General features: G+C 36.4%; 1 protein-coding gene across 1 annotated transcript in view; it reads right to left on the bottom strand.

The window, feature by feature from the left end:
• The window catches only part of LOC127969197 (inactive ubiquitin carboxyl-terminal hydrolase 54), a 161490-nt gene that overhangs the window by 97863 nt on the left and 42289 nt on the right, over positions 1-21338 (bottom strand). Inside the window, exons 4-6 of the mRNA XM_052570998.1 lie at positions 11011-11145; positions 6320-6433; positions 6149-6231 (exon numbers count right to left, since the gene is read on the bottom strand). Of these exons, the coding sequence (XP_052426958.1) occupies positions 6149-6231; positions 6320-6433; positions 11011-11145 (332 nt within the window). The remainder of the gene's footprint in view (positions 1-6148; positions 6232-6319; positions 6434-11010; positions 11146-21338) is intronic.

Below are 21338 nucleotides of genomic sequence, written 5' to 3'. Positions count from 1 at the left end.
CATGCGTAGGTAGATGTGTAGTTTATAGTGTAGGATTGTAAATCGGTTCTTTCAGAATGATAAATGTAAGCCTCTGTTTCACAAAAGAGAGAAATAAATAAATGCTATGAGTTCTATTGTTTTTTTATGGTATGTGCGAGCTTAGTTTAGCAGCTTTGTTTCTGGATGAAAAACACTGAGTTAGGATTTTGAGCATATTGCGTAGTCTTTGTTTTCTGGAGTGAGTTAGAGAATGTGTGTGTTCATATGAAAACCGTTGTGTGAGGATTCAAGGCTGTACATGGGGTACACGCATCCAGGAGTGAAGGAACACACTGTACTATCATTTACTGCCACACGGCCACGTGGCAAAGCACACAATTTACTGTAGAGTGTGTGTGAGCGTAAGAGAGGAGAGAGACTGCATGTTTTTATGTACATGTGCAATGCAAAGTCAGCAAGCTGTGTGTGAAATGGTAAAGGTTAATATGTATCCAGCAATTTAAAGTGAAATATCTGCGCATGAGCTTCCATTATCCATTTTCAAAGAAAGAGAACGGTTGCATTCATATCTAATACAGAAATCAATATGCAAAGTCTAAATCTATGTTTTTCTTCAGCCTGTCACAACAGATCCTTGGGTCCTTTTTTTTGGGGGGGGGGGGGGGGGGGTGTTAACATCCACTTTTTAAGGTTTCATGTAAAAAAAAAAATGCTTGTATCAAATGAAAACACTTACCTTCCTGGACAAGGTCATACAATAAAACACAAAATAAAGATGATAAAAGCTTGTTTGTTTGTGTAAAAATACATTCAAACTTAAAAGTAAGATATAAATAATTAATACATGAAAAAAGTAAACATGCATTTAAGATGAATTTTCATCCTATTAAGTGCAATTCACAGACTTTACAGTATGTGCAATTATTATTACAAAAATAATGCCCTAACTTAATACACATAAAGTTTGGCAGATGGCACATTAGTAGCCTTTATTTAAGATCTTATTAAATCAGGGCCTTAGTGGGCAGTTAAACTATTCTATTATTTATTAATGTATAGTAAATCAAAAAAGCAAAATTCTGAATCATGTGGGAACCTCAGATGGCCCTAATGCTGATACAGATTTTTTTTCTGATGTCTTAAACAGTGGGCATAATGAAGGGGCCGGGGACAAGGTTCCATGGGGAGTGATGGGTAATGTCCTATCTGTGTCCTCAGTGCTCATTGGACAAATGTAATTACCATGGTCTAAACATCAGATGGGTCAAGGATCCCTCAGAATGAAAAACAGCAGGTAGGAACATTTTCAGGAGGCAGTAAGAGTATGCAGATATGTGTGCATACAGTATACGTGTGATTTATATGTTTGAACATAGGGATGGATAAAGAGAGAAAAAGACGTAAAATATGGCAGATGAAGGTTGCACGTGTGTAACAATCTATACACTGGAGTGGGAGAATAGGACATGAGGGAGAGGTTTGTGGAGGGTAAATTTCCTGTACATAGCTCTAGCAGATGGCTCTCACGGGTCTGATATGTACGATGACAGCTAATAACCCATGATATAGAGCCTCATTCCAGCCCCGCAGGTCGGTTTCTGCATTCAGTTGGAGCTGGTGGTTCACTTACCCGATAAACACTGTGGAAGTTACCTTCAGTTCCCAGTCTGATGTGTAAATCGAAACCCTCACTCAACATCAAAGTGACAGGAGCCACAATCGGCTGTTTTCCACAACTAAACGGCGTACACACGGTCGCACACCCCACTAAGTCCCAATAGATCACCCTCAACCACAAGAGTATCCATCATTTTTGCAGCACAAGGCAAACTGAGCCAAAACAGTGAAGGGCAAGACATAACGGTTGGCATTAGTATGGCCAAATGGTTCAACATTTGACAGGGTAAATAAAAAATCAACACTTGACTGGGTGCTATGGTCACTGAGCTCTCGAGTAAGACAACTAGGGCCAGTTTTACTAAACAGGGCAAATTAGTGCAAGAGTGCAATTCCAAATGAGTGCCGATGGGCATGGAAATTTCTGCAGGTGATTTACTAACAACGTGTAAATTAAAGAACAAAGACGTAGCATCTCATTTACATATCGACAAACGCAATATACCAAGCACAGCGCAAATTAGCATATAATAGTTGCAAATAAAGAATAAAGAAATAAATCAACCACAGTATGTTGAAAAGAACTGGAGGCCAAAAAATGAAGGTTAGCAAGAAGTTAATATAGACTTGGTATTGCATGACTCCTAATTTGACGACCGCAAACATTAGACAATCGTGTCGCGTGATTCATTTGAATACTCTCCTCCCATATTTTTTGTGTCTGAAAGGGAAACTTCTAGAAATGCATATTCAATAAGGTCAGATGCAAAAATAACTGTCCACACCTTTTCAGCACTAAATCTTCATAAAACCTAACAGTATTATTTAAAAAAGACAGACGGACAAAAGACGGTTTGTGCTGGCGAAAGCTGTTAGTAAAACTGGCCCTTAAGTGCTTTTTTCACACTACTTACGTCCCAAATGACACACTATACACTTATTCACTATGTTCTTATGCACTATGTAGTCAACAGTGTAGTGTATGAATTATAAAAGGTTATTTTGTCATTCATAATCTGAGTTTGCATGAAAGTTCCAATATTCTATACTTAATTTTTTTTTAAGTACATCATTAAAAAAGTGCAATTTTCTGTGTTAACACACTACTTGCACTACTTGCACTACTTACACTACAAAATGGCATAGAGTAATGCACAAGTATGCAAATCGGGACACACCTAATTATTTTCAAGCACTAAATATCAGAGGTGTCAAGTAACGAAGTACAAATACTTCGTTACTGTACTTAAGTAGAAATTTGGGGTATCTATACTTTACTTGAGTGATTATTTTTCAGCCGACTTTTTACTTCTACTCCTTACATTTTCAGGCAAGTATCTGTACTTTCTACTCCTTACATTTTAAAAATAGCTTCGTTACTGCTATTTCATTTCGGCTTGTTTACATTCCGGCTTGTCATCATTAATTAAAAAAAAAAAAAAAAACCTATCCAGATAAATCGCGCCATCCGGATGGAGTGAATTTGATTGTGGTTGGATGAGAAGTATAAACATATACCATTCCTACACCCTATTGGTCTGTACGCGATCCATCGCACCTGCATGTGACACAAATCACATCACAGTCCAGCCAGGACATAGACAGTTTTGGGTTCGTTTATCAAAAAATATATTTCTTAAAAGTAGGGTTGGGTATGGAAACGGTATCCGATCGCCTCAGAGTCAGTCCGCTTAAATTTCACATGAAACCAGCGTCAGACCGTCTCCTCCCGTCTTTCAGCGCGCTCTTCAATCCGCAGAGGCGCAGACCGCGAACGGAGCAGCGCATGCGCACTTAAACAAACAGAGGACACAAGGTGTGTGTTTATCGATAGATTGTTAGAATATCCATATCTGTGCAGTTCTTTGTCATAAATACAGTTTACAAAAGGTCACGAGGTAGCAGTCGGTTTCTCATCTGTAAAGTTTTCGCTCATCACACCACAGCCGTTTCCTCCAGCGAAAATCTAGCCCTTAACACATATGAACGAACACATACTTTAATTACACTTACTTAAATATACTTAATTTAATCATACGGACTTTATACATACACTACTGTGCAAAAGTCTTAGACACTTTAGTATTTTCACTTAAAAGAATGGTGTTCGGACAGTTATTTATATATTTTGCTGTAGTGTGTCAGTATAAAATATCAGTTTACATTTCCAAACATTAATTTTGCCGTTGTCAGACTGCTTGTGCATTCAAAATTGCACTAGATTATTATTAAAATTAATGGCAAACTGATATTTCCAACTGACACACTACAGCAAAAGATATAAATAACTGGCTTAAAACCCTTTTTGGGGAGAAAATACTCATTTTTCCATAAGACTTTTGCACAGTACTGTATTTTAAAAACGACATTGTTGCTACTTTATAAAGAATGACCATACAGTAATTCACAGAACTGATTTAAGACAGTGACAGACAGCACTCATCTTAACTAAATATCTGAGTGACAGAGATACAGTAGAAACATTATGTGTGGTTTTGTATTAAATAATGACCCAGATTGTGAAATACATTTATTAGGCTTAGATTAAGGGAAGCACAACTTGCACAACAAGCTATGGATTTATTTAAAATATTTGTAATGTTCTTTAAAGTTATCCATAGTTTTTTTGTGGTTCTTTTTTTTAAAGTATCGGTTCAGGCACCGTTTAGGAGCCGGTACCGTTTTAAAAGTATTGAAAAGGCACTGGACCCTACTTAAAAGTTATTATTTCTCACTGGCTCATTTACCAAATGAGTGCTTTTTCTTCGTCCTCCACAAATTAAGCTACTGTAGGTAGTTTGGTAGCGAGACGTTTGAATAATTTAGCGTTTTCGATTGACGATGCGATTGACAAAGTTGTGATAAGTAGGCTATACCAACTTTGTAACTCGTTACCCCCCAACACTGGACATAGCAGACGTACGTACCAAATACAAGAAGCTATCAATCAAGAAAGTATCAGGATTATGATTTCTTTTTCAGTTTTAGTTTTTGATTAATCACTTGGATTAATCATTCATTTTGACAGCACTATAATGTTTACTGTAAATAGACAACCATACAAGTGTAATTGTTATTAAGCCTCCACCAATGTTTTTGTCCATCGCCCTCGCAGATTCCTGCAGCTAATCTTGGATGTACATTTACATTCCATTAAAAGTTATTGATGACAAGCCTCTGAAGTTTGACTTTTTGCACCATAACAATACTTATTGGCAACTAGTCATCATATCTCTAGTCCTTTAATGTATTTGGATTGTACTAAAGTGCGTTCATTTTAAATGGGCATATATGCGGCTGAGGAAGACCTGAAGGTCGAAACGTTGCTTGATTAAATTCCTCTGGAGCAGTAGTTTTCAGTGTTCAGACTTCACTTCTTTATTTGTCTATATCATTTAGTTGTCTTGCACCTATGTCCTAATTGGATGTTTGGGATGTGCACACCATTTTTGTATTTTCATATATGCGGCTGAAACAGGAAGCCTAGTGCATCCCAAATTTTTCAACATGAACATTTTAATATAACATTATAGTCATTATGGCATATGGCCTTTAGAAAAATGTTTTTTGAGGAGGTGGGGTAGTACACAATAGGCCCCTGTGGTGCGGCCTAAGCTTTTGTTCTTAATGGCATTTTTTTCCCCTTACATTACTTTTACTTTTATACTTTAAGTAGTTTTTTAAACCAGTACTTTTACACTTTTACTTGAGTAAAAAGCTTGAGTTGATACTTCAACTTCTACAAAAGTCTTTTTAAACCCTAGTATCTATACTTCTACTTGAGTAATGAATGCCAGTACTTTTGACACCACTGCTAAATATACCGTTCAAAAGTTTTGGGTCCGTAAGTTTTTGTAATGTTTTGAGAAAAAAGTCCAAGTCTGTAATTATTTGCTAAAAACTTGTTTGTGAAAACAGGATTATTGAGAAATATTATTACAATTTAAAATAACTTGTTAAAATTGTTAAAACAGTGTTCACTGCCACGTGATCCTTAAGAAATAATTTCTAATATGCTGTTTTGGTGCTCAAGAAACGTTTCTCATCATTATCAATATCGAAAACAGATGTGCTTCTGTGCCATCTTTTCCAAGATTCTTTAATCAAAAGAATGTAAAAAACAAAAACAAAAACAAACAGCATTTATTTGAAACTGAAATATTTTGTAATATTATAATTGTTATTACTGCTCAATTTAATGCATCCTTCTTGAAAAAACATTTCACAAAAGACTGACCCCAAACTTTTGGATGGAAGTCTATATTTATGCATATTAGAGTATTGTATTCTTAGTTTAGCAAACATGTTAACAATAAACGCACTCAAAAATTATATTTAAGTGGAGTTGCAATCTATGGAGAGAATTTCAAATCTATCAATTCTATTATAATTTTAGGATGCTGACTTAGAAAGCAGCTGTTTATGTAGGCAGCAAGCATCAAGTCATCTCACAAAGTTTCCAAACAGAGCTAATTTTCTAGTCTCTATGAGCAAAACCATATGTACTGGAAGATAAATGGAAGATATGAAAACGTGGTCCTCCACTTACCAGAGAGAGGTGGTGGAGATGTAGTGCACCATCTGAATGAAGGGGAGAGGATCCGATGTGGCTCCACAATTATTACAAACACACTGGAAGAGAAAGTAAACACAATTAGAATACATATTAGGCACCACACAAAATGCCCTAAAAAAAACCCAGATAATATTCCCCACCAACCTGTTCGAAAAGTGTCATGGCAAACTTCTGATGTGGGATACAGTGCTTGGCTGTGCAGATGTCCTCCTTGGTCTCATCCGAGATGTGGAAGTGGATCCGCATCAGAAGGTTCTCCTGGAGAAAACCAACACAGACAGTTTGGATCTTTTCTAGTAAATGTGAGTCGGTGTGTGAGCGCATTGGCTTTCCTTTGATTTGGCTCTGATTAATAATTCTGGAACAAGATGTTTAGCTCCATTTGAATACAGCACTCTGGCTTTTTCTGCAGCATTTAAACAGTGAGGCATCTTTGAACGGGTGTTTGTGTATGTGTGTCAGATCGAGTGACTTGTGTGGTCCAGCTCTTATATTCATTTTTCTCTGTCAGCATTCACTTCACGTTAATCCGATCAAGTGAGAACAACACATCTATTTTTCATAAGAGTCCTTTTGATTCCCTGGCTGAACAAATTTAAAATCAATCGATCACACTCCAAGCTCCTGACAACGGAATACATGGTGAATGAGGGAGTGGGAGAGAAAGTGAGAGAGGTGAATAAGACCATATATCAAATCTCTAGTTCCCTTCCTTTCATCTCACTAACAGCCGCGGACCACATTTGCAACACTTCTACAACTACCATTGCTGGAGAAACTACTTTAAACCAAAGCTCCCCAAGCTACATGCTACTACTCCGTTTTAAACTACAGTCAGGCTGCAAATATGAAAAACAAGCTACACTATACAATTATTAAGGAACTGCAGCTTCATTAAATCTAAGGCAACAAAATTGTTTTATATAGTGCTATTAAATAATATAATTTACTTCTGAAATTAGAGCACAGTTTACCAGGTACAGAAATATTAAAGGTGACAGCATTACATTTACAAAATATGTATACTAGATATAACTAATAAAACTTAAAAACTAATTTATAGGGAAATAGGCATCCTATCATCCCTTTGTGCATTAGGCAATCCTAAAGTTGAATATGAAACTTAATTCAATGTATGTTGAGGGACTGAATTATTATGAGATATGATTGTGTGCATTTTGGTGAAATATCTATCTATCTATCTATCTATCTATCTATCTATCTATCTATCTATCTATCTATCTATCTATCTATCTATCTATCTATCTATCTATCTATCTATCTATCTATCTATCTATCTATCTACCTCTCTGTCTGTCTGTCTAACAGCATTAAATAACAGCTGTAAACAAAATAATTTAAGAGCTAACAACTTTTTTCCTGAAAATATACACATACTGTATTCTTTTGAAGTACAATTTTTTTACATATAACAATTTTAAAACTACTGAAAAGTTATTTTAGTTTTATTTATATTGTATTATAGTATTTAATAATATTTTAAAGTAGCTATGTTTTTATATTTCATTTTTAACAGATTTTAATAGTAATTAATTTTCCCTTTAACTGAAAATTATTTTCAGTTGCCAAGCCCCGTTTTTAAATTTTTCATCCAATATTAGGATGAAAAATGTATTTTTATTTTATTCAAGCTTTATTCCAATAAACATTTTTAAACAATTTTAGGTTAGCAATGCTACTGAAAAAAATGTGCATTAATCTTGCGTTGTCATCTTGGAAAGGTTTGTGAGGTTCGAAATATACATTTTAAGATTAAGATATTTAGGATTTTTTTTATTATACCCCTGGCTTGAAAGCTTTGTGTGCAATATTATAAAAAATAAAATAAAATAAGCAAAACAGCATTATGTTATACTTCTCTTAGCAAAAAAAAAAAAATTAAAGTTTTCCAGAGGACTTGAAAGAGTTAATCAAACAACTAAAAAATATATAGGTAAGTTAGTACCACAAGTACTAGTTATCTACTCCCCAACACTAATAACACTGAGTTCACTGAGCTTGTAAATAGACTCTTCACACACTGCATTCAACCTAATTTTTCACTCTGGAAAACATCACATCTCACACCCTCCGCTAGACACTTCTCATTGAGTATCACACAACAAATCATTAGTGTATGGAGCATTTCATTTCCCGCTCAGATAATGATGAAGCTATTTATGCAGGAGTGCAGATGTGCAGAGGAGCGAGGCAGAAATGAAGAGTTGGCATTTCGCTAATGTACTGCCTGTCGTCTGGTGCACGTGAGGAGAGGGGTCGCGTCTAAAAGACGGATGGCGCGCCAAGCGCTTTGGCCCCATGCCTGCGTCTGCCTTGCAAATGCGGCAGTCAAACAAATGGGAGAAATCATGGCAGCTCCATTCAACAGATCCTCAGCTAAAAATAATGAGCCCACGACAAAAACAGACCTTTGTTTCCGAACTGCAGACGAGGTGCTAATTGAACTAAATAACACTTTGATGATGCTGTCTTTTGTGACCTTATGAGTAAGCACAGCTGCATTCACAGATCTATGGCAGAAAAGCCCTGACATAGACAGTACTAGCTGCATATAAATGGGTATTTAGGATGGAGCCAATCACAGGGTCTCTCGGCGAGCTATCTTGATTGGACAGCTCAGCCGCTCGCCCGTGAATGATCGTTCAATTGCTTATTTGCTTAAAAGCAATTATCCGTATTGATGCTCACGCAGTGTGTCCTTTAAGGACATAAATGTGAGATAAACACAATCCATGGTCCTTAATCAGGTCCAGGCCGAATAATCAGGTCTGGGGATTAGAGGAGTTGGTTGAGGAGTACAGGAAGATCTTATAGAAAGCTTCCACATGCTTAATGATCCTATCCGAGCTCATTTAAAGCAACAGCAGGACCAGTATATATACCTGCCAACTCCTGCTGCCATATGCCTGTAAAGCCCATGACGCCTACGGCCATAAATCTAAATATCCACTTAAAAACAACTCCAATGAGTGTAGTCTACCGTCTACATAGGCAAAAACAATGTGTTCTTAGATTCAATATCAGCCATTTTTTACTTTTATTGGTCTAAATTGTGCATATTATTGTAATCCATCTAGCAGTTCCTGAACATAAGAAAAATATCTTATTACTGGTAATAAAAACTAAAACAAAACTAAATAAAACTATTTTTTTCTGAACTGTTAACTGAAATAATAATTTACATAACTGGAAAAAAACTCAAACTTAATGAAATCAAAATAGCCAAATGTAATTTTAGTTTTTGATACATGGTTTATTATAAACCTATTATAATACTTAAAACCTTTAGTAACACTAGAACGTGCTGAGAAACTTAACATGGGAAAACATTTTAAAATAGATTTGGCTGCTTTAAAATACATAAACAAATTTTAATGAAAAATATTAAGTTTGACGAAGTCAATAAAACTAAAAACATAAGAAAAAAGCCTTGAGAATGAATAGAAACTTTTTGAGATCACTTTATCCTTCTTGGATGAGGTAATCCTAGAATGCGTTGTGACAAGCTCAGTAAAAACGACCAATTAAGATGTTTTATTCAGCACTTCAAAGTAGTTTGATCTAATTAAAATGGAGTATTTCATGCAGTATGTGTGTACTATGTATCTTCACTGGTTTTTGATTATTAAGTTGCTATTTTAGCCACATGCTAGTCCCACACTAATCTGGAATGAACTGTGAGTGGTAGTTAAGCCTCTCTCGCATTTCAGTAGATGAATGTCAATGTCTTTTATGGACTTTTTTGTAAAAACATTTTTACTGAACTTGTCAAAATGTATTCTAGAATTGCCTCATCCAAGAAAGACACAGTAACCCCAAAAAGTTTTTGGACAGAAAAGTCTTTACAAATACATGCTTTTTTTTTGTGCATCACCACATATCAATTTTATTTTTTTAAAGAAATACAGACCTTTGTAAGCATTTCACGTTAAAACAAATATAATGTTCCAAATTATGATGAAGTATCTTTGACTTTTCTGCTTGGGGAAATTCACCTGGTGGTTAAAAGTCACTGTACAATGGTTCAGAATTGTTCTAAAAGTTAGTTCTGAGAAGAAATCTATTGGTTGTTTTTTTGACAAATGATAATTTATTTGATATTTTTTATGACACTGTCAAAAGTGTGTTTTTAAGCCAAAACATCCACTATGTTGGAAAGCTCTATAAACATAGTAAGAATTTACATAAGATCATACTACATAGTACAAAAAAACCTGTCTCCCTACAACGGAAGGAAATAAAACCATGCATTGCTTTACAGTTAAATATGAATCAACATCAAGACAGTTTTATTTAAAGTCTTGTCGCATTCTCAAAGAAACCTATCAGCCAGCCATTTTGAATCAAATATAATTATCAAAGATATGCCAATATGTCCTGCCAGAAAGTCTTATTCAGTGCATGGAGTAATTTCTGAATATTACAAAAAGTTGTCAAACTTCAGCTGTCTGCTTTCCTCCGGAGTTATTTTCCCTACGCTGCTCAGACTTCATGTTTCCATTTCTACTACTCTTCAAACCACACAAGGATGAGCGAAAGCAGCATTGCTTTAAATTCAACACCTAACATCTCTGGAATCTGAGATCAAGGTTGACAAAATCCAAGAGAGGAGCAGAAAAAGAACTGGCAAAGGGGACGCGAGGAGAAACGAAAGTAGGGTTGAGGAGAGGTGAGAGGAGGAAATGCCTGAGAGAGAAAGAGGGATGAAAAGAGAGGAGGTAAAGCTGATCATTGTGTCAGCAAAAAAAGAAAGTAGCTTGTACAGAGAAAGTGTGGAAGAAAGGGGTGAAATGGGGATAAAATAAAACTCTTACGAAACACTCGGCCGCGTCGTCCATGATGCCCAGCTGGAAGCGCTGCTCGTCTTGGAAGGTTTTGGCCAGAGCGCTGCGCAGAGCGTCCGATGGGAGCACCTTCTCACTGCTGAACTGGAACTGGGCAAAGATGCTCTGAAACCACAAACAGCACCCCAAAGTAAGGACGAGAAACTGATGCAACTAAAATACGCCACAGCACATAACAGCTTTCGTCAGCCCGCCCGCTCACTGTGGAGAGAATACACACGTCGAGAGAAGAGGGCTGACATACTGTACTGTAAAAACATTACACTGCAATACAACCAATCACAGAGTCTCTTACGAGAAATCAATAAACAAACACACAGGCTGTGTTTCGAAACTGAGCGACTCGCCTGCTCCTTAAAAAGCATTTTTGTACATTATAGCCAAAAATGCACTCTAGCTATGTAGATCAGAAGAAAATACGGCAGCATTCCTGTAATAACCCTTATGAACCATGGTTTTACTACAAAAAAAAAAGGTTTTTATAGTTAAACCACAATCAAAAATTTGCCATGGTGTAGTAAAACTGTGGTTATACAAATGCAAAAAACATGGTTCATTTTCATAAGATAACATTTCACTAATGCTGTCTAAATAGTCATGCCATAACAAATATTTCAATATACCTAAAAATGTTATGTAGGCAAGAGCAAATACAAACAAGTTACATTATAATCAATGAAGTTCTCTACACGGCACAATGAATATCGTATTTACATTGCATCTACTCTTTGTTATAACGAGATAATTAATGCTGGGAGATAAACACAATCCACAATCCCCTAACCCTAACCCTAACCCTAACCTAAACAAAAACTCTAGTGATCTGAGCCATGAGTGGATTCTAGCTGTAATGCCCCTGATTGGCTGTGGCTTTTAAGAAAGTAACAGATATGTCTGTGATTGGCGTAAACCATAAAGCACTGGATAGTTTGCCAAATCTGCAATGAAATGCCATTTTTAAACCTTTACCTGTGGGAGCTATTGATTTTGTTAGCACTCTCTAGAACCCCCATAGAACCGGGCCTGGTTTAGACAGCAATGTTTAGACTGCCATACACAAGTATGCAACAAAATACAAAGTTGGATGGTTTTTGTTGTTGTTGTTGATTAACAGCTAGTGTTTAAAAAGATTTGAATGTCCAATAAAGGCAAGAAAATGTTACAGTGTGCCAATTAATTCTGTTTAAATGGGTATCTCAGTAGATTTTGAAACACAGCAAATGTTGAAATGTGTCTAAGTAGGCAGCTAACAAATTTTTAAACAGCTAATATTGGAACATGTCCAAATGCCCAAAAATCATTAGGTTTTTAAACAACTTATATATGTATGTCCTATAATATTATCATTACCATGTGAAAACTTGTGGTCAGAATTGTGCTAAGACGGCTCAATACAAAACACAGCCATACAATCAAACTTTCTCATGACATAACATTTTGTGGAGTCTCACGCTACTCATTCAGTTGGACAAGCTGGTTCCTGTAGCTGTGGTTGGGAAACATCTGACTAAGATACTGAGCTTATTAACAGTGCACATTCAAACAAACACAAAGTCCTAAAAGCGTGTGGTGGAATCTATTCTCCTGTTCATCAGCATTGGAACTGTTATTGAACCCAATGAACAATGACTGCAACACAATGCTCTCTCACCAGAGGACATCCTGATAAGCTGAACAAATGGACTCAGGCGAAACTCATAGTGCAAAGGCAAATATTTGCTGGGGCTGCAAACACACACACACACACACACACATACTGCAGTTTTAAAACCCTCATATATGCAGTGGGCACACTGCCCAAGGCAGCCCCCTATATGTGGAGGTGGAATGGAGGGTTTTCCCCTGAGCGGGACGGGCCGGTGGCTTTGGAACAGGTAATGCAATGTGCTGACTGCACTGCGCCAAGGAGAGAAAGAAAGAGGATGGAGGGAGGGTGGAAGAAAATGAGAGAAAGAGTGGGAGGGACAGACGTAGAGGGTTATGTACCCCACTGAGGGAACTCGATGAGAGGAAAATTCAGCCACTGCATCATTTCCCCATGCAGCTCTAATCACATACTGTTCAGCCCAGCTAAGAGCCTGGAGTGATTTTTGCCTATGGACATATTTTAATGTCCTCTTCCTTCCCCATCTCTCTCTCTCTCTCTCTCTCTCTCTCTCTGAGCTGATGAAACACTCAGGACAGATAAGGTCCAAATGAAAGTCTGGTGTGTGTATGCAGCAAATATATCACTCGGGCAATCAGTGCTAAACCCAACTGCAGCTCTGTTCTGCTCTCCTCAGTGTGAGCAGGGTGGCAGCACACGCCCTCACACACTCACGACAAACTCTGCGCTCGGATCTGATGTAGCAGAATATATTTATCTAAAGAAAACTGTTCTTTAAGTTTGAGACACTAGTTTACATGCACTTTTTTATTATTCTTAGACAGGTAAAGTATGTTTGACTGACAAAATCATCCCATCACTGGTTATGTTTCAGTGCTGGTCTGTGTTGAAAACTTTTAAGAAACCATTGAAAATTTGCATAGACTTTGTAATCAGAATTTCTGTCCATCCAAAAATAAAAATGCCACTGAAAAAGTGCTAAAAACCAGCATAAACTGGTGTTTTTAAAGGTTCAGGATATACTCTACATGATCCCAGCCAAGAGTAATGTTAGATTATATTGCACACAACATGTTATTTAACAGGTAATAAGGTCTTTTCTAGCGAAACAATTTATCATTAAAAAAACAATTAATAACAAATGTTTGCCTTGCTCTAGCTCTGAGATGTGAGATGACAGATCGTTTCGCTAGAAAAGGCCCTTATTCCTTGGATGGGATCGCTGAAGCTGGATTGAAAATGCAATTTGGACTGTTGGTCCTCGTTGAAGTCCACTATACAGAGAAAAATCCTGGAAGGTTTTCCTCAAAAACCTTCATTTTTATTTGACTGAAGAAAGAAAGACGTGAACATCGTGAATGATATGGGGGTGAGTAAAGGATCAGGACATTTTTATTCTTAAGTGAACTAATCCTTTTAGGCAGAAAGTCGACTGATTGGTTCGTTGTTCAGAGTATTTCCGTCTCGTTTTTGTGGTGTGTTCCAAACATTGTTTCGAATGACACGCACTCCACAGACTCACCGTGGTGCATAGTGTCTTTAACTGCCGAAAATGTTTCCCATGACTGTATGCGCACTCGCCTCTTTGATAGCTGTGCACGTCGTTTTGTCTGACTGTACATGTACCGGCAGCGCACAGCACCTGTCGCCACGAAATTACACTATATTTGTCCCATATTGTCATTAATATACATACTGACTTCAACTTGGACCACTAAATAAATAGACTGCTATTGTTATGTAAATATGAGGGATAGATGATTTAATGTACAGGCCATTTCAATAGTGATAAACAAAGTGATAGAAAATATTTATTTTCATGCATTTTAAATGTTTAAAAATGTGGAAACCGCTCATTGGATCACACCATCACACTGAATTATTATTTGTAAAATAGTGGCTTTATGGAGAGTCTGTATACATGGTTATAAGTATAACAGTTTATAGTTATTTTAGTGAAATGAACAAGTGTCTCAGCCCTCAATAGACTATTTGGCCAACCAGCTTATTCCTGCTTGAAAAGCAAAATGTTATTGATAGTGTAAAAACATAAACTTTGAAGCCCATGCTGATTGATGGACTAGCATTACTCAACATTACTTTACTGCCTTCCAGCAACACTACATTCAATGAAGGTAAAATAGTAAAAATACATAATAAAAGTTCATTTAAATAGAACCGGAATCGGAACCTGAAAATTTGTAGACTGTAATATATGTTGAGGAGAAGTTTTGTCATGCCCTGACATTTGTGCTTTTTTCAGTTTCTTATAAACATCTAAATGGCTTAAATCTAATCTCGCTGTAATCAGCACAAACTGGGCTAGAATGATATGTGAGCAGCATGTATGTACATTATTGTGTTTTTCAGAAAAAAGAATTTATGCACAGTTAGTGAAAACTACAAATGTTAAATCACTTGAATAAGTCCATAAAACACATAAAGAACATTGGTTCCCGGGTCTTCCCGGGTCGAGTTTGTAGCCTAGAATTTTTCTTTCTAAATTATGTGAAAATCATCTTGTTTACTCACTCACAGAAAACAATATATTGATTTTAATTTTCTAAGACACTTTTTGTTGGTAAAAGTCATATGCGAGTGGGCGTCAACTATCATGAATATTATTGTGATTTACACCTGAGAAGACATAGGCCCGCATAATGAGCTGCATAATGAGCCTTTCAGTCAGGTGTCACTGAGAGGGAGGAGTTACAAGAAAGAATGTGAGGACAAAATAAATCTATATAATTTTATGTTTGTAGTTTACTTAGAATATATTTAATTAACCCACAAAATAATTTAATATCCACTTGCGAGTGCAGTTAAACAGTTTATTAGGAAAAATCTAAGCTGACTTTCAACGCATATACGCGTTAATCGACTCCAGGGGGTTAACCGGAATCGTAAGCGGAACCGTTAGGTGGAACCATAACATTTCTGACGATTCCCAACACTAGTAACCATACTTGGCTGTATGTCACGTCACTTTCACTTTTCACTTTAAAATCAGCCAACACACCAACCTAACCAAGAGTAGTGACAAGTAAACCAGATTAGGTACTTTTTTCAACAGGGACGTATTGATTATTTTACAAAATTAAATCAAAAACAAAAAAGTGTCTCATGCTTTAGTTAACTTGATACTTGCCTCAAACAAAACTCTTAAGTTTCTTTGAAAGACATGAGACCTTTGATGCAACTGAACTGAAAAATCTTCACAAATCCAGTGATTAGTTCACTCCCAGCCCAGCTTAACAAGCAAAATTACCCCAGTTTAACAACTGTTGGCGTGTCCGAACTCATGTGTAAGTGGGTGCTACATTTGAATTTTGAACTTACTTGGAAACCTTTGAAAAAGTTAGGATGTACTATATCCGCCATGTTGTTATGGTCATACACTTTTAGTATACCATTTTTTGTATACAACAGAGAAGTATTGGATTTGGATGTTTTTTATGCTCCAAATAGCTATATAACCAAAACTGACACATATAAACCACTAATAAGGATATTCATATAGCTAAACTTTCCCAGGTTCAGCCACAAACCGCCTTGAGCCTTTACACTGTAGTATATTACAGAGCGTGTAGAACTGGGAATCCCATTTGAGGGTTGAGTGGTCCATATGTGTAATAGCAGTGTGGCAGTGATGTAAAGTCTTTCTCAGCTCAAACAAGGACATGGAACCCAACCAGCCTGGCTATACTCAAAACATGCAAGTCCAGTCATATGCATACATACACATACACACACAAACCACCAGAGATTTTGTTGTCAGCTGCGAGCCCTGAGGCGTAGCCTGTGAAATGAGACATTAACCTCCATTCAAAGGCACAAGACACAGTCCTCAGCAGTGACACATATCATCTGCACTGCTCAAAACTCACAAGGGCAATGAGTACACACATGCACACATATTTTCACAGGAGCAGCAATCTTATGACGCACATAAATATATTAATATTAAACACTCCCTAGGCTCAGTTTTCAAATTGCAGAGGGATTGAATCTCATGCTGATTATGAGTTTGTAATTGGGTTTAACTCAATCGCTGGCTCTTACTACATAAAACAGCACAAACATAGAGGTGTCACTGGAGCTTCTATAATAGGAAACATCATTGTAATAGAGGTGGCAGCTTGTGTCAGTGACTGTGACTTTGCATTTATTTTGTTTGTGTAAATGTGTGTGTGTACTTGTTGCCTCCAGCACTTCAGTTCCTCAGCAGGGCTGATAGTTGGTAGAGGTCACCAACCTCAAGGCACTATCACACCTCGTGAAGCGGCAGTAATGTGGGCCTTTGCCACCCAATGTCACACTACGGCCTCTGTGACATGCAGCATCTCTGTTGACAAACATTTTAGGCATAAAAATATGGTCAGTCCGTTCAAATTATTTAGCTAGCTCATGAACACTGCATTCAACTATATTAAACACAGTTTGTTTGTCTGTCGATTCATATTCTCTTTTTAGGCCCCTAAATGTGCAGTTTTAAATTCATAATACAGCCATCACTTTGTTACACATCACCCAATAATATTGTCTTAATGTATAACTGTTACTGGGTAATGGAAAAAACATTTCACATTATATTTTACTGTTAAATCAAACTAGCAATTAATAAATAAATACATTATAGCTTTTTTTTTAAATAGGAAGAGACATATTCATATTCAATTTATTAAATGTGAGAGAATTTTTTTTTATAAGTTACAAATTATTTAAATGTTGTTCTTTTGAACTTCCTTTTAATCAAAGAATGTATCAGTTTCCAAAGAAACATTAAGCAGCACTTTTAGCAGAACTATTTTTAACATCGGTAATAAGAAATGTTTCTTGAGCATCCAATCAGCACAGAATGATATTTGAAGGATTATGTGTCATAGCTTTGCCATCACAGAAACAAGTGACATTTTAAAATATATTCAGATAGAAACACAGAAAAAAGTATATTTACATCAAATAGATACAGAGACTTCTTTCAAAAACATAAAAAACTAAGCAACCCCAAACCTTTGAACAGTAGTAAATATCAAAATGTCACTGAGAAAAAGATAAAATACCAATAATTAATACAACTGAAGTAGTTGTTAGGTTGAAAATGCAATTAAATCAAAGAAGGCAATCAGTAAATAATATATGCCAAGTGTTACTTATGCATACTTCTGCAAACAATCAATGATTTTTTCATCTTCGTACCCATTAGCTAATTTGCATCTCAGTAAATGAACATGATATTCCCCACAGTGAGAACACTTTCAAATAAACACATTTGAAGAATTCAGCGGTATCCAGAAAGGAACGGTGGGGCGAGGGCATATTTCAGCACTCATTAGTAGTGTTAGATCATTAAATTTCAATAACATGGCTGGCAAGCAGGCGGCTGGCGGGGGGCACGCATGAGGAACTCTCAGAACCAATGTGCCGAAACTAACGTTTCTCCATTCGAAATGAGAAAGGTGACGTAACGCATGCCATTCAAGGCTATAGCGGGGGACAGCAAAAGCCACATGAGATCACATGCCACTGGTCTGCAGAAGGTTCGATAAGAAAAGAGCTTGGAGAAAGACCTGAGGGACAGGAATCTGCCTCAGAGTCAGACGCTGAGCTTTACTACAGAGCACAGTTTTATCACAAGGCCTGAACCGAAGCATGCCATCATGTTTGTAAGAGGAAAGACCAATGCTGTGCTGAAAAATTACAACATTTGTCATTTCAGGTACTGTGAGACAAACTATTCTGAGAACCACAGTCATTCCTTTTTCCTTTCAAAACATAATGGAGGCTTAAAGCTTGTTTCTTTGGACATGATTAAAATGAAAGGTCTCTTTCCATGTCTGTTTTGTTCTGAAAACATTACCTGATGATATCATTTGCTTTTAGTCCCGAATGGTTTAACAGTGAATAGGAATGGAGCTAAATTTAACAACAGGTTTAATACGGTGAGAAGAAAAGAAGAGTGAGAGAGAAACTGTGAGAGTGTAAGTGATGAAAGAATGGAAGAGCAGAAGAAGGACAGGAATAACAGTTCCTGGTGAACACTCATAAATCCTAGCAAATATGTGAAAGCATTCTCATGATACGGCTCTGTGTTACCACAGCAGTGTGCTTTTTGATGCCTCAGCACTTCACACACACTTCATTTAGAGAGAGAGAGAAAAAAAGAGAGCACCTTTCAATCACTATCTTCAATCTATCTATCTATCTATCTATCTATTAGGGCTTTGTATTGCTAGGAATCTGGTGATACGATACATATCACGATACAGGGATTGTGATACGATATGTTGCGATACAGTGCGATACTGTCAGCAAGGCGATATATTGGGATATTTCTTATTTTAAGAATAGGATATATATTTAGAAAAGTCGTCATTAAGAACACAATTCAATTCAAGTTTATTTGTATAGCACTTTTTACAATACAAATCTTGCAAAGCAAGCAACTTTAGAAAAAATTTAGTTTCAACAATATTTAGTATTAGGGATGCATGATATATCAGCCACCATATCGATATCGGCCAATAAATGTAAATTTTTCTGTTATCGTTATCGGACTGATAAGAGAATTTGGCCGATATCTTAGAACCAATAAATAATGCATTATTTCCTGGAGAGACACTTCAGATGTGCACTGTTCACCATGATGGTTTTTAATTGCTTTAAATATCATTGGAAACACTTCGAAAATGAAAATACAGTGAACTACAACATGTGCAGGGCAAGTCTGTCATATTATAATGAGATTATTAGCTACTGTAAAATAATGTAGGAGAATCTTTGTTCACCCATGATTTAGCGTGTTAAGGGAAGAATGCATCCACAACGGATCCACACAACTAGCACAGTTAAGTTCGCTTGTGCATTTACAGTCTTTGTGCAATTGTACTTAGTAATATTGTGTTTATTTTATGCATATTAATCAGATTTGTCTCATATAGAATACGTTTGGTTAAGCTATAGCCAATAAAGGGTTAATAGACCGCTTCAGTTTGCTGGTGATCATCTTTAGCTCAGCGCACGCTGCTCAAACAGCAGCTTACAACATTAATAACTATGACTGAGATTGTCATATATATAAAATTCTAATGAGAACATTATTATAATAAAACATTTTGAATTATTTCGGTTTGGTTTCCGTGTTTCAGCACATTTTTGCGATAAGAGCCAAGAGCACTTCCACAACAGAAGTTAAACATTCTGATTAGCACGTAACTAGAGTTCACGTGTGCATTTGGTCTTTTTGTATGTATATAAAGTTGTAATACTATATTTATGTTGTATAAATATCTGAATATAGGCTATGATGTGTTTCCCTATGTTAAATATGCTGGCAGCACTTCAATTTACCGGTGTTCATTCAGCTCTTCAGCTTCAGCACACACAGCTTGTGCACAACAGCTATTCACAAAATTGATAACTATAATTGGGAATGTTATAAACATTATATTTTTAAGAGAAATATTACCATAATAAAAAAGTTGTGAATTATTTGGGTTTGTTTGCCGTGTTTCAGCGCGTATGTATATATGTATTAGAACCTGCTTTAAAGGTTTACAGTTTCAGTTTACAATTGAAAACAAAACAATTGTAAAACAGTAAAATAAATACATTTGTCAAACCTTCCCACTTGGATTTCATAGGTTTTTCATTTTGTATTTATGTTCTGCATGGAATCGCCAAAACCGCGACGCGAGCACAGCCCCAACTGCACAAAACGCCCCCAAAATGAGAGAAAGCTGCACCGAACCAGGAACAGGGACAATTATTTCATCCTTCATTACTAGCAGCAAATGCTAGCATTGCTAACATTAGTGGCGTGCCCTACTACTAGTATTTCCTGTTTCTCTCTCTGTCTTTCAGAGATGAATATTGCCATCTAGCCATCGGGATGTAAACTCAAAACGAAACAACTGCCATGAATCTTGAATTATTTTAATTTTAATTTTTTTAAATATCGATATTCTGTTTTTGAGAATCTATACAGTATCGCCAAACAAAATATTGCGATGCTCACATGTATCAATATTTTCTTACACCGCTACTATCTATCTATCTATCTATCTTAAAATTAAACAGGTCACTGAGATACTACTTCTGATTGCTCATCATTAAATCCGCAAAACACACCCAGACAAGGTCATCAGGACTCCTATCTTTCTTTTTATCATCTACCTACTTTCTTATTTACAGGGTTCCCGCGGGGTCTTAAAAAGCCTTTAAAGCATTGAATTTATTAATTTGGAAATAATACCTTAAAAAGACTTTAAAAAGTCTTGAATTTTGATGCCTGGGTCTTAAAAATTGTGCTGTATGTAACTTTTATGTATTGTAATTTTCCTCAAAATTTTCATTTGTCAACCACGATTATTTTAATTAAATGACGTAGCATAAATAAAGAGTGGCGGAATCAATAATTCAGAACGCAACGCAGCCACGGGTCACAGAACAAAATACTGCGAACATGTGATGCATTCAGTAAATGGAGATCATGTGCTACAGCACCACAACCATAGACTGCAACAAGCAAAGGAGAAGCGCAAAAAATCAAAGAAAATCTCAGCATTCCACAGGAAAAGGTTGACTGACGCCGTTATATTTTTAAAGTTTGTTTTTACGTTAACTAGCTAACGTTACCAATTTCATTCTGAGGTTATGGGGAACTCTAAATTTAATGAAGCATGGCTGGATA

This window comes from Carassius gibelio, chromosome B12 (genome assembly GCF_023724105.1).
Source record: "Carassius gibelio isolate Cgi1373 ecotype wild population from Czech Republic chromosome B12, carGib1.2-hapl.c, whole genome shotgun sequence".
NCBI lineage: Eukaryota > Metazoa > Chordata > Actinopteri > Cypriniformes > Cyprinidae > Carassius > Carassius gibelio.
Note: the sequence above shows the minus strand (reverse complement) of the source record. Positions and strands in the feature narration are given on the sequence as shown.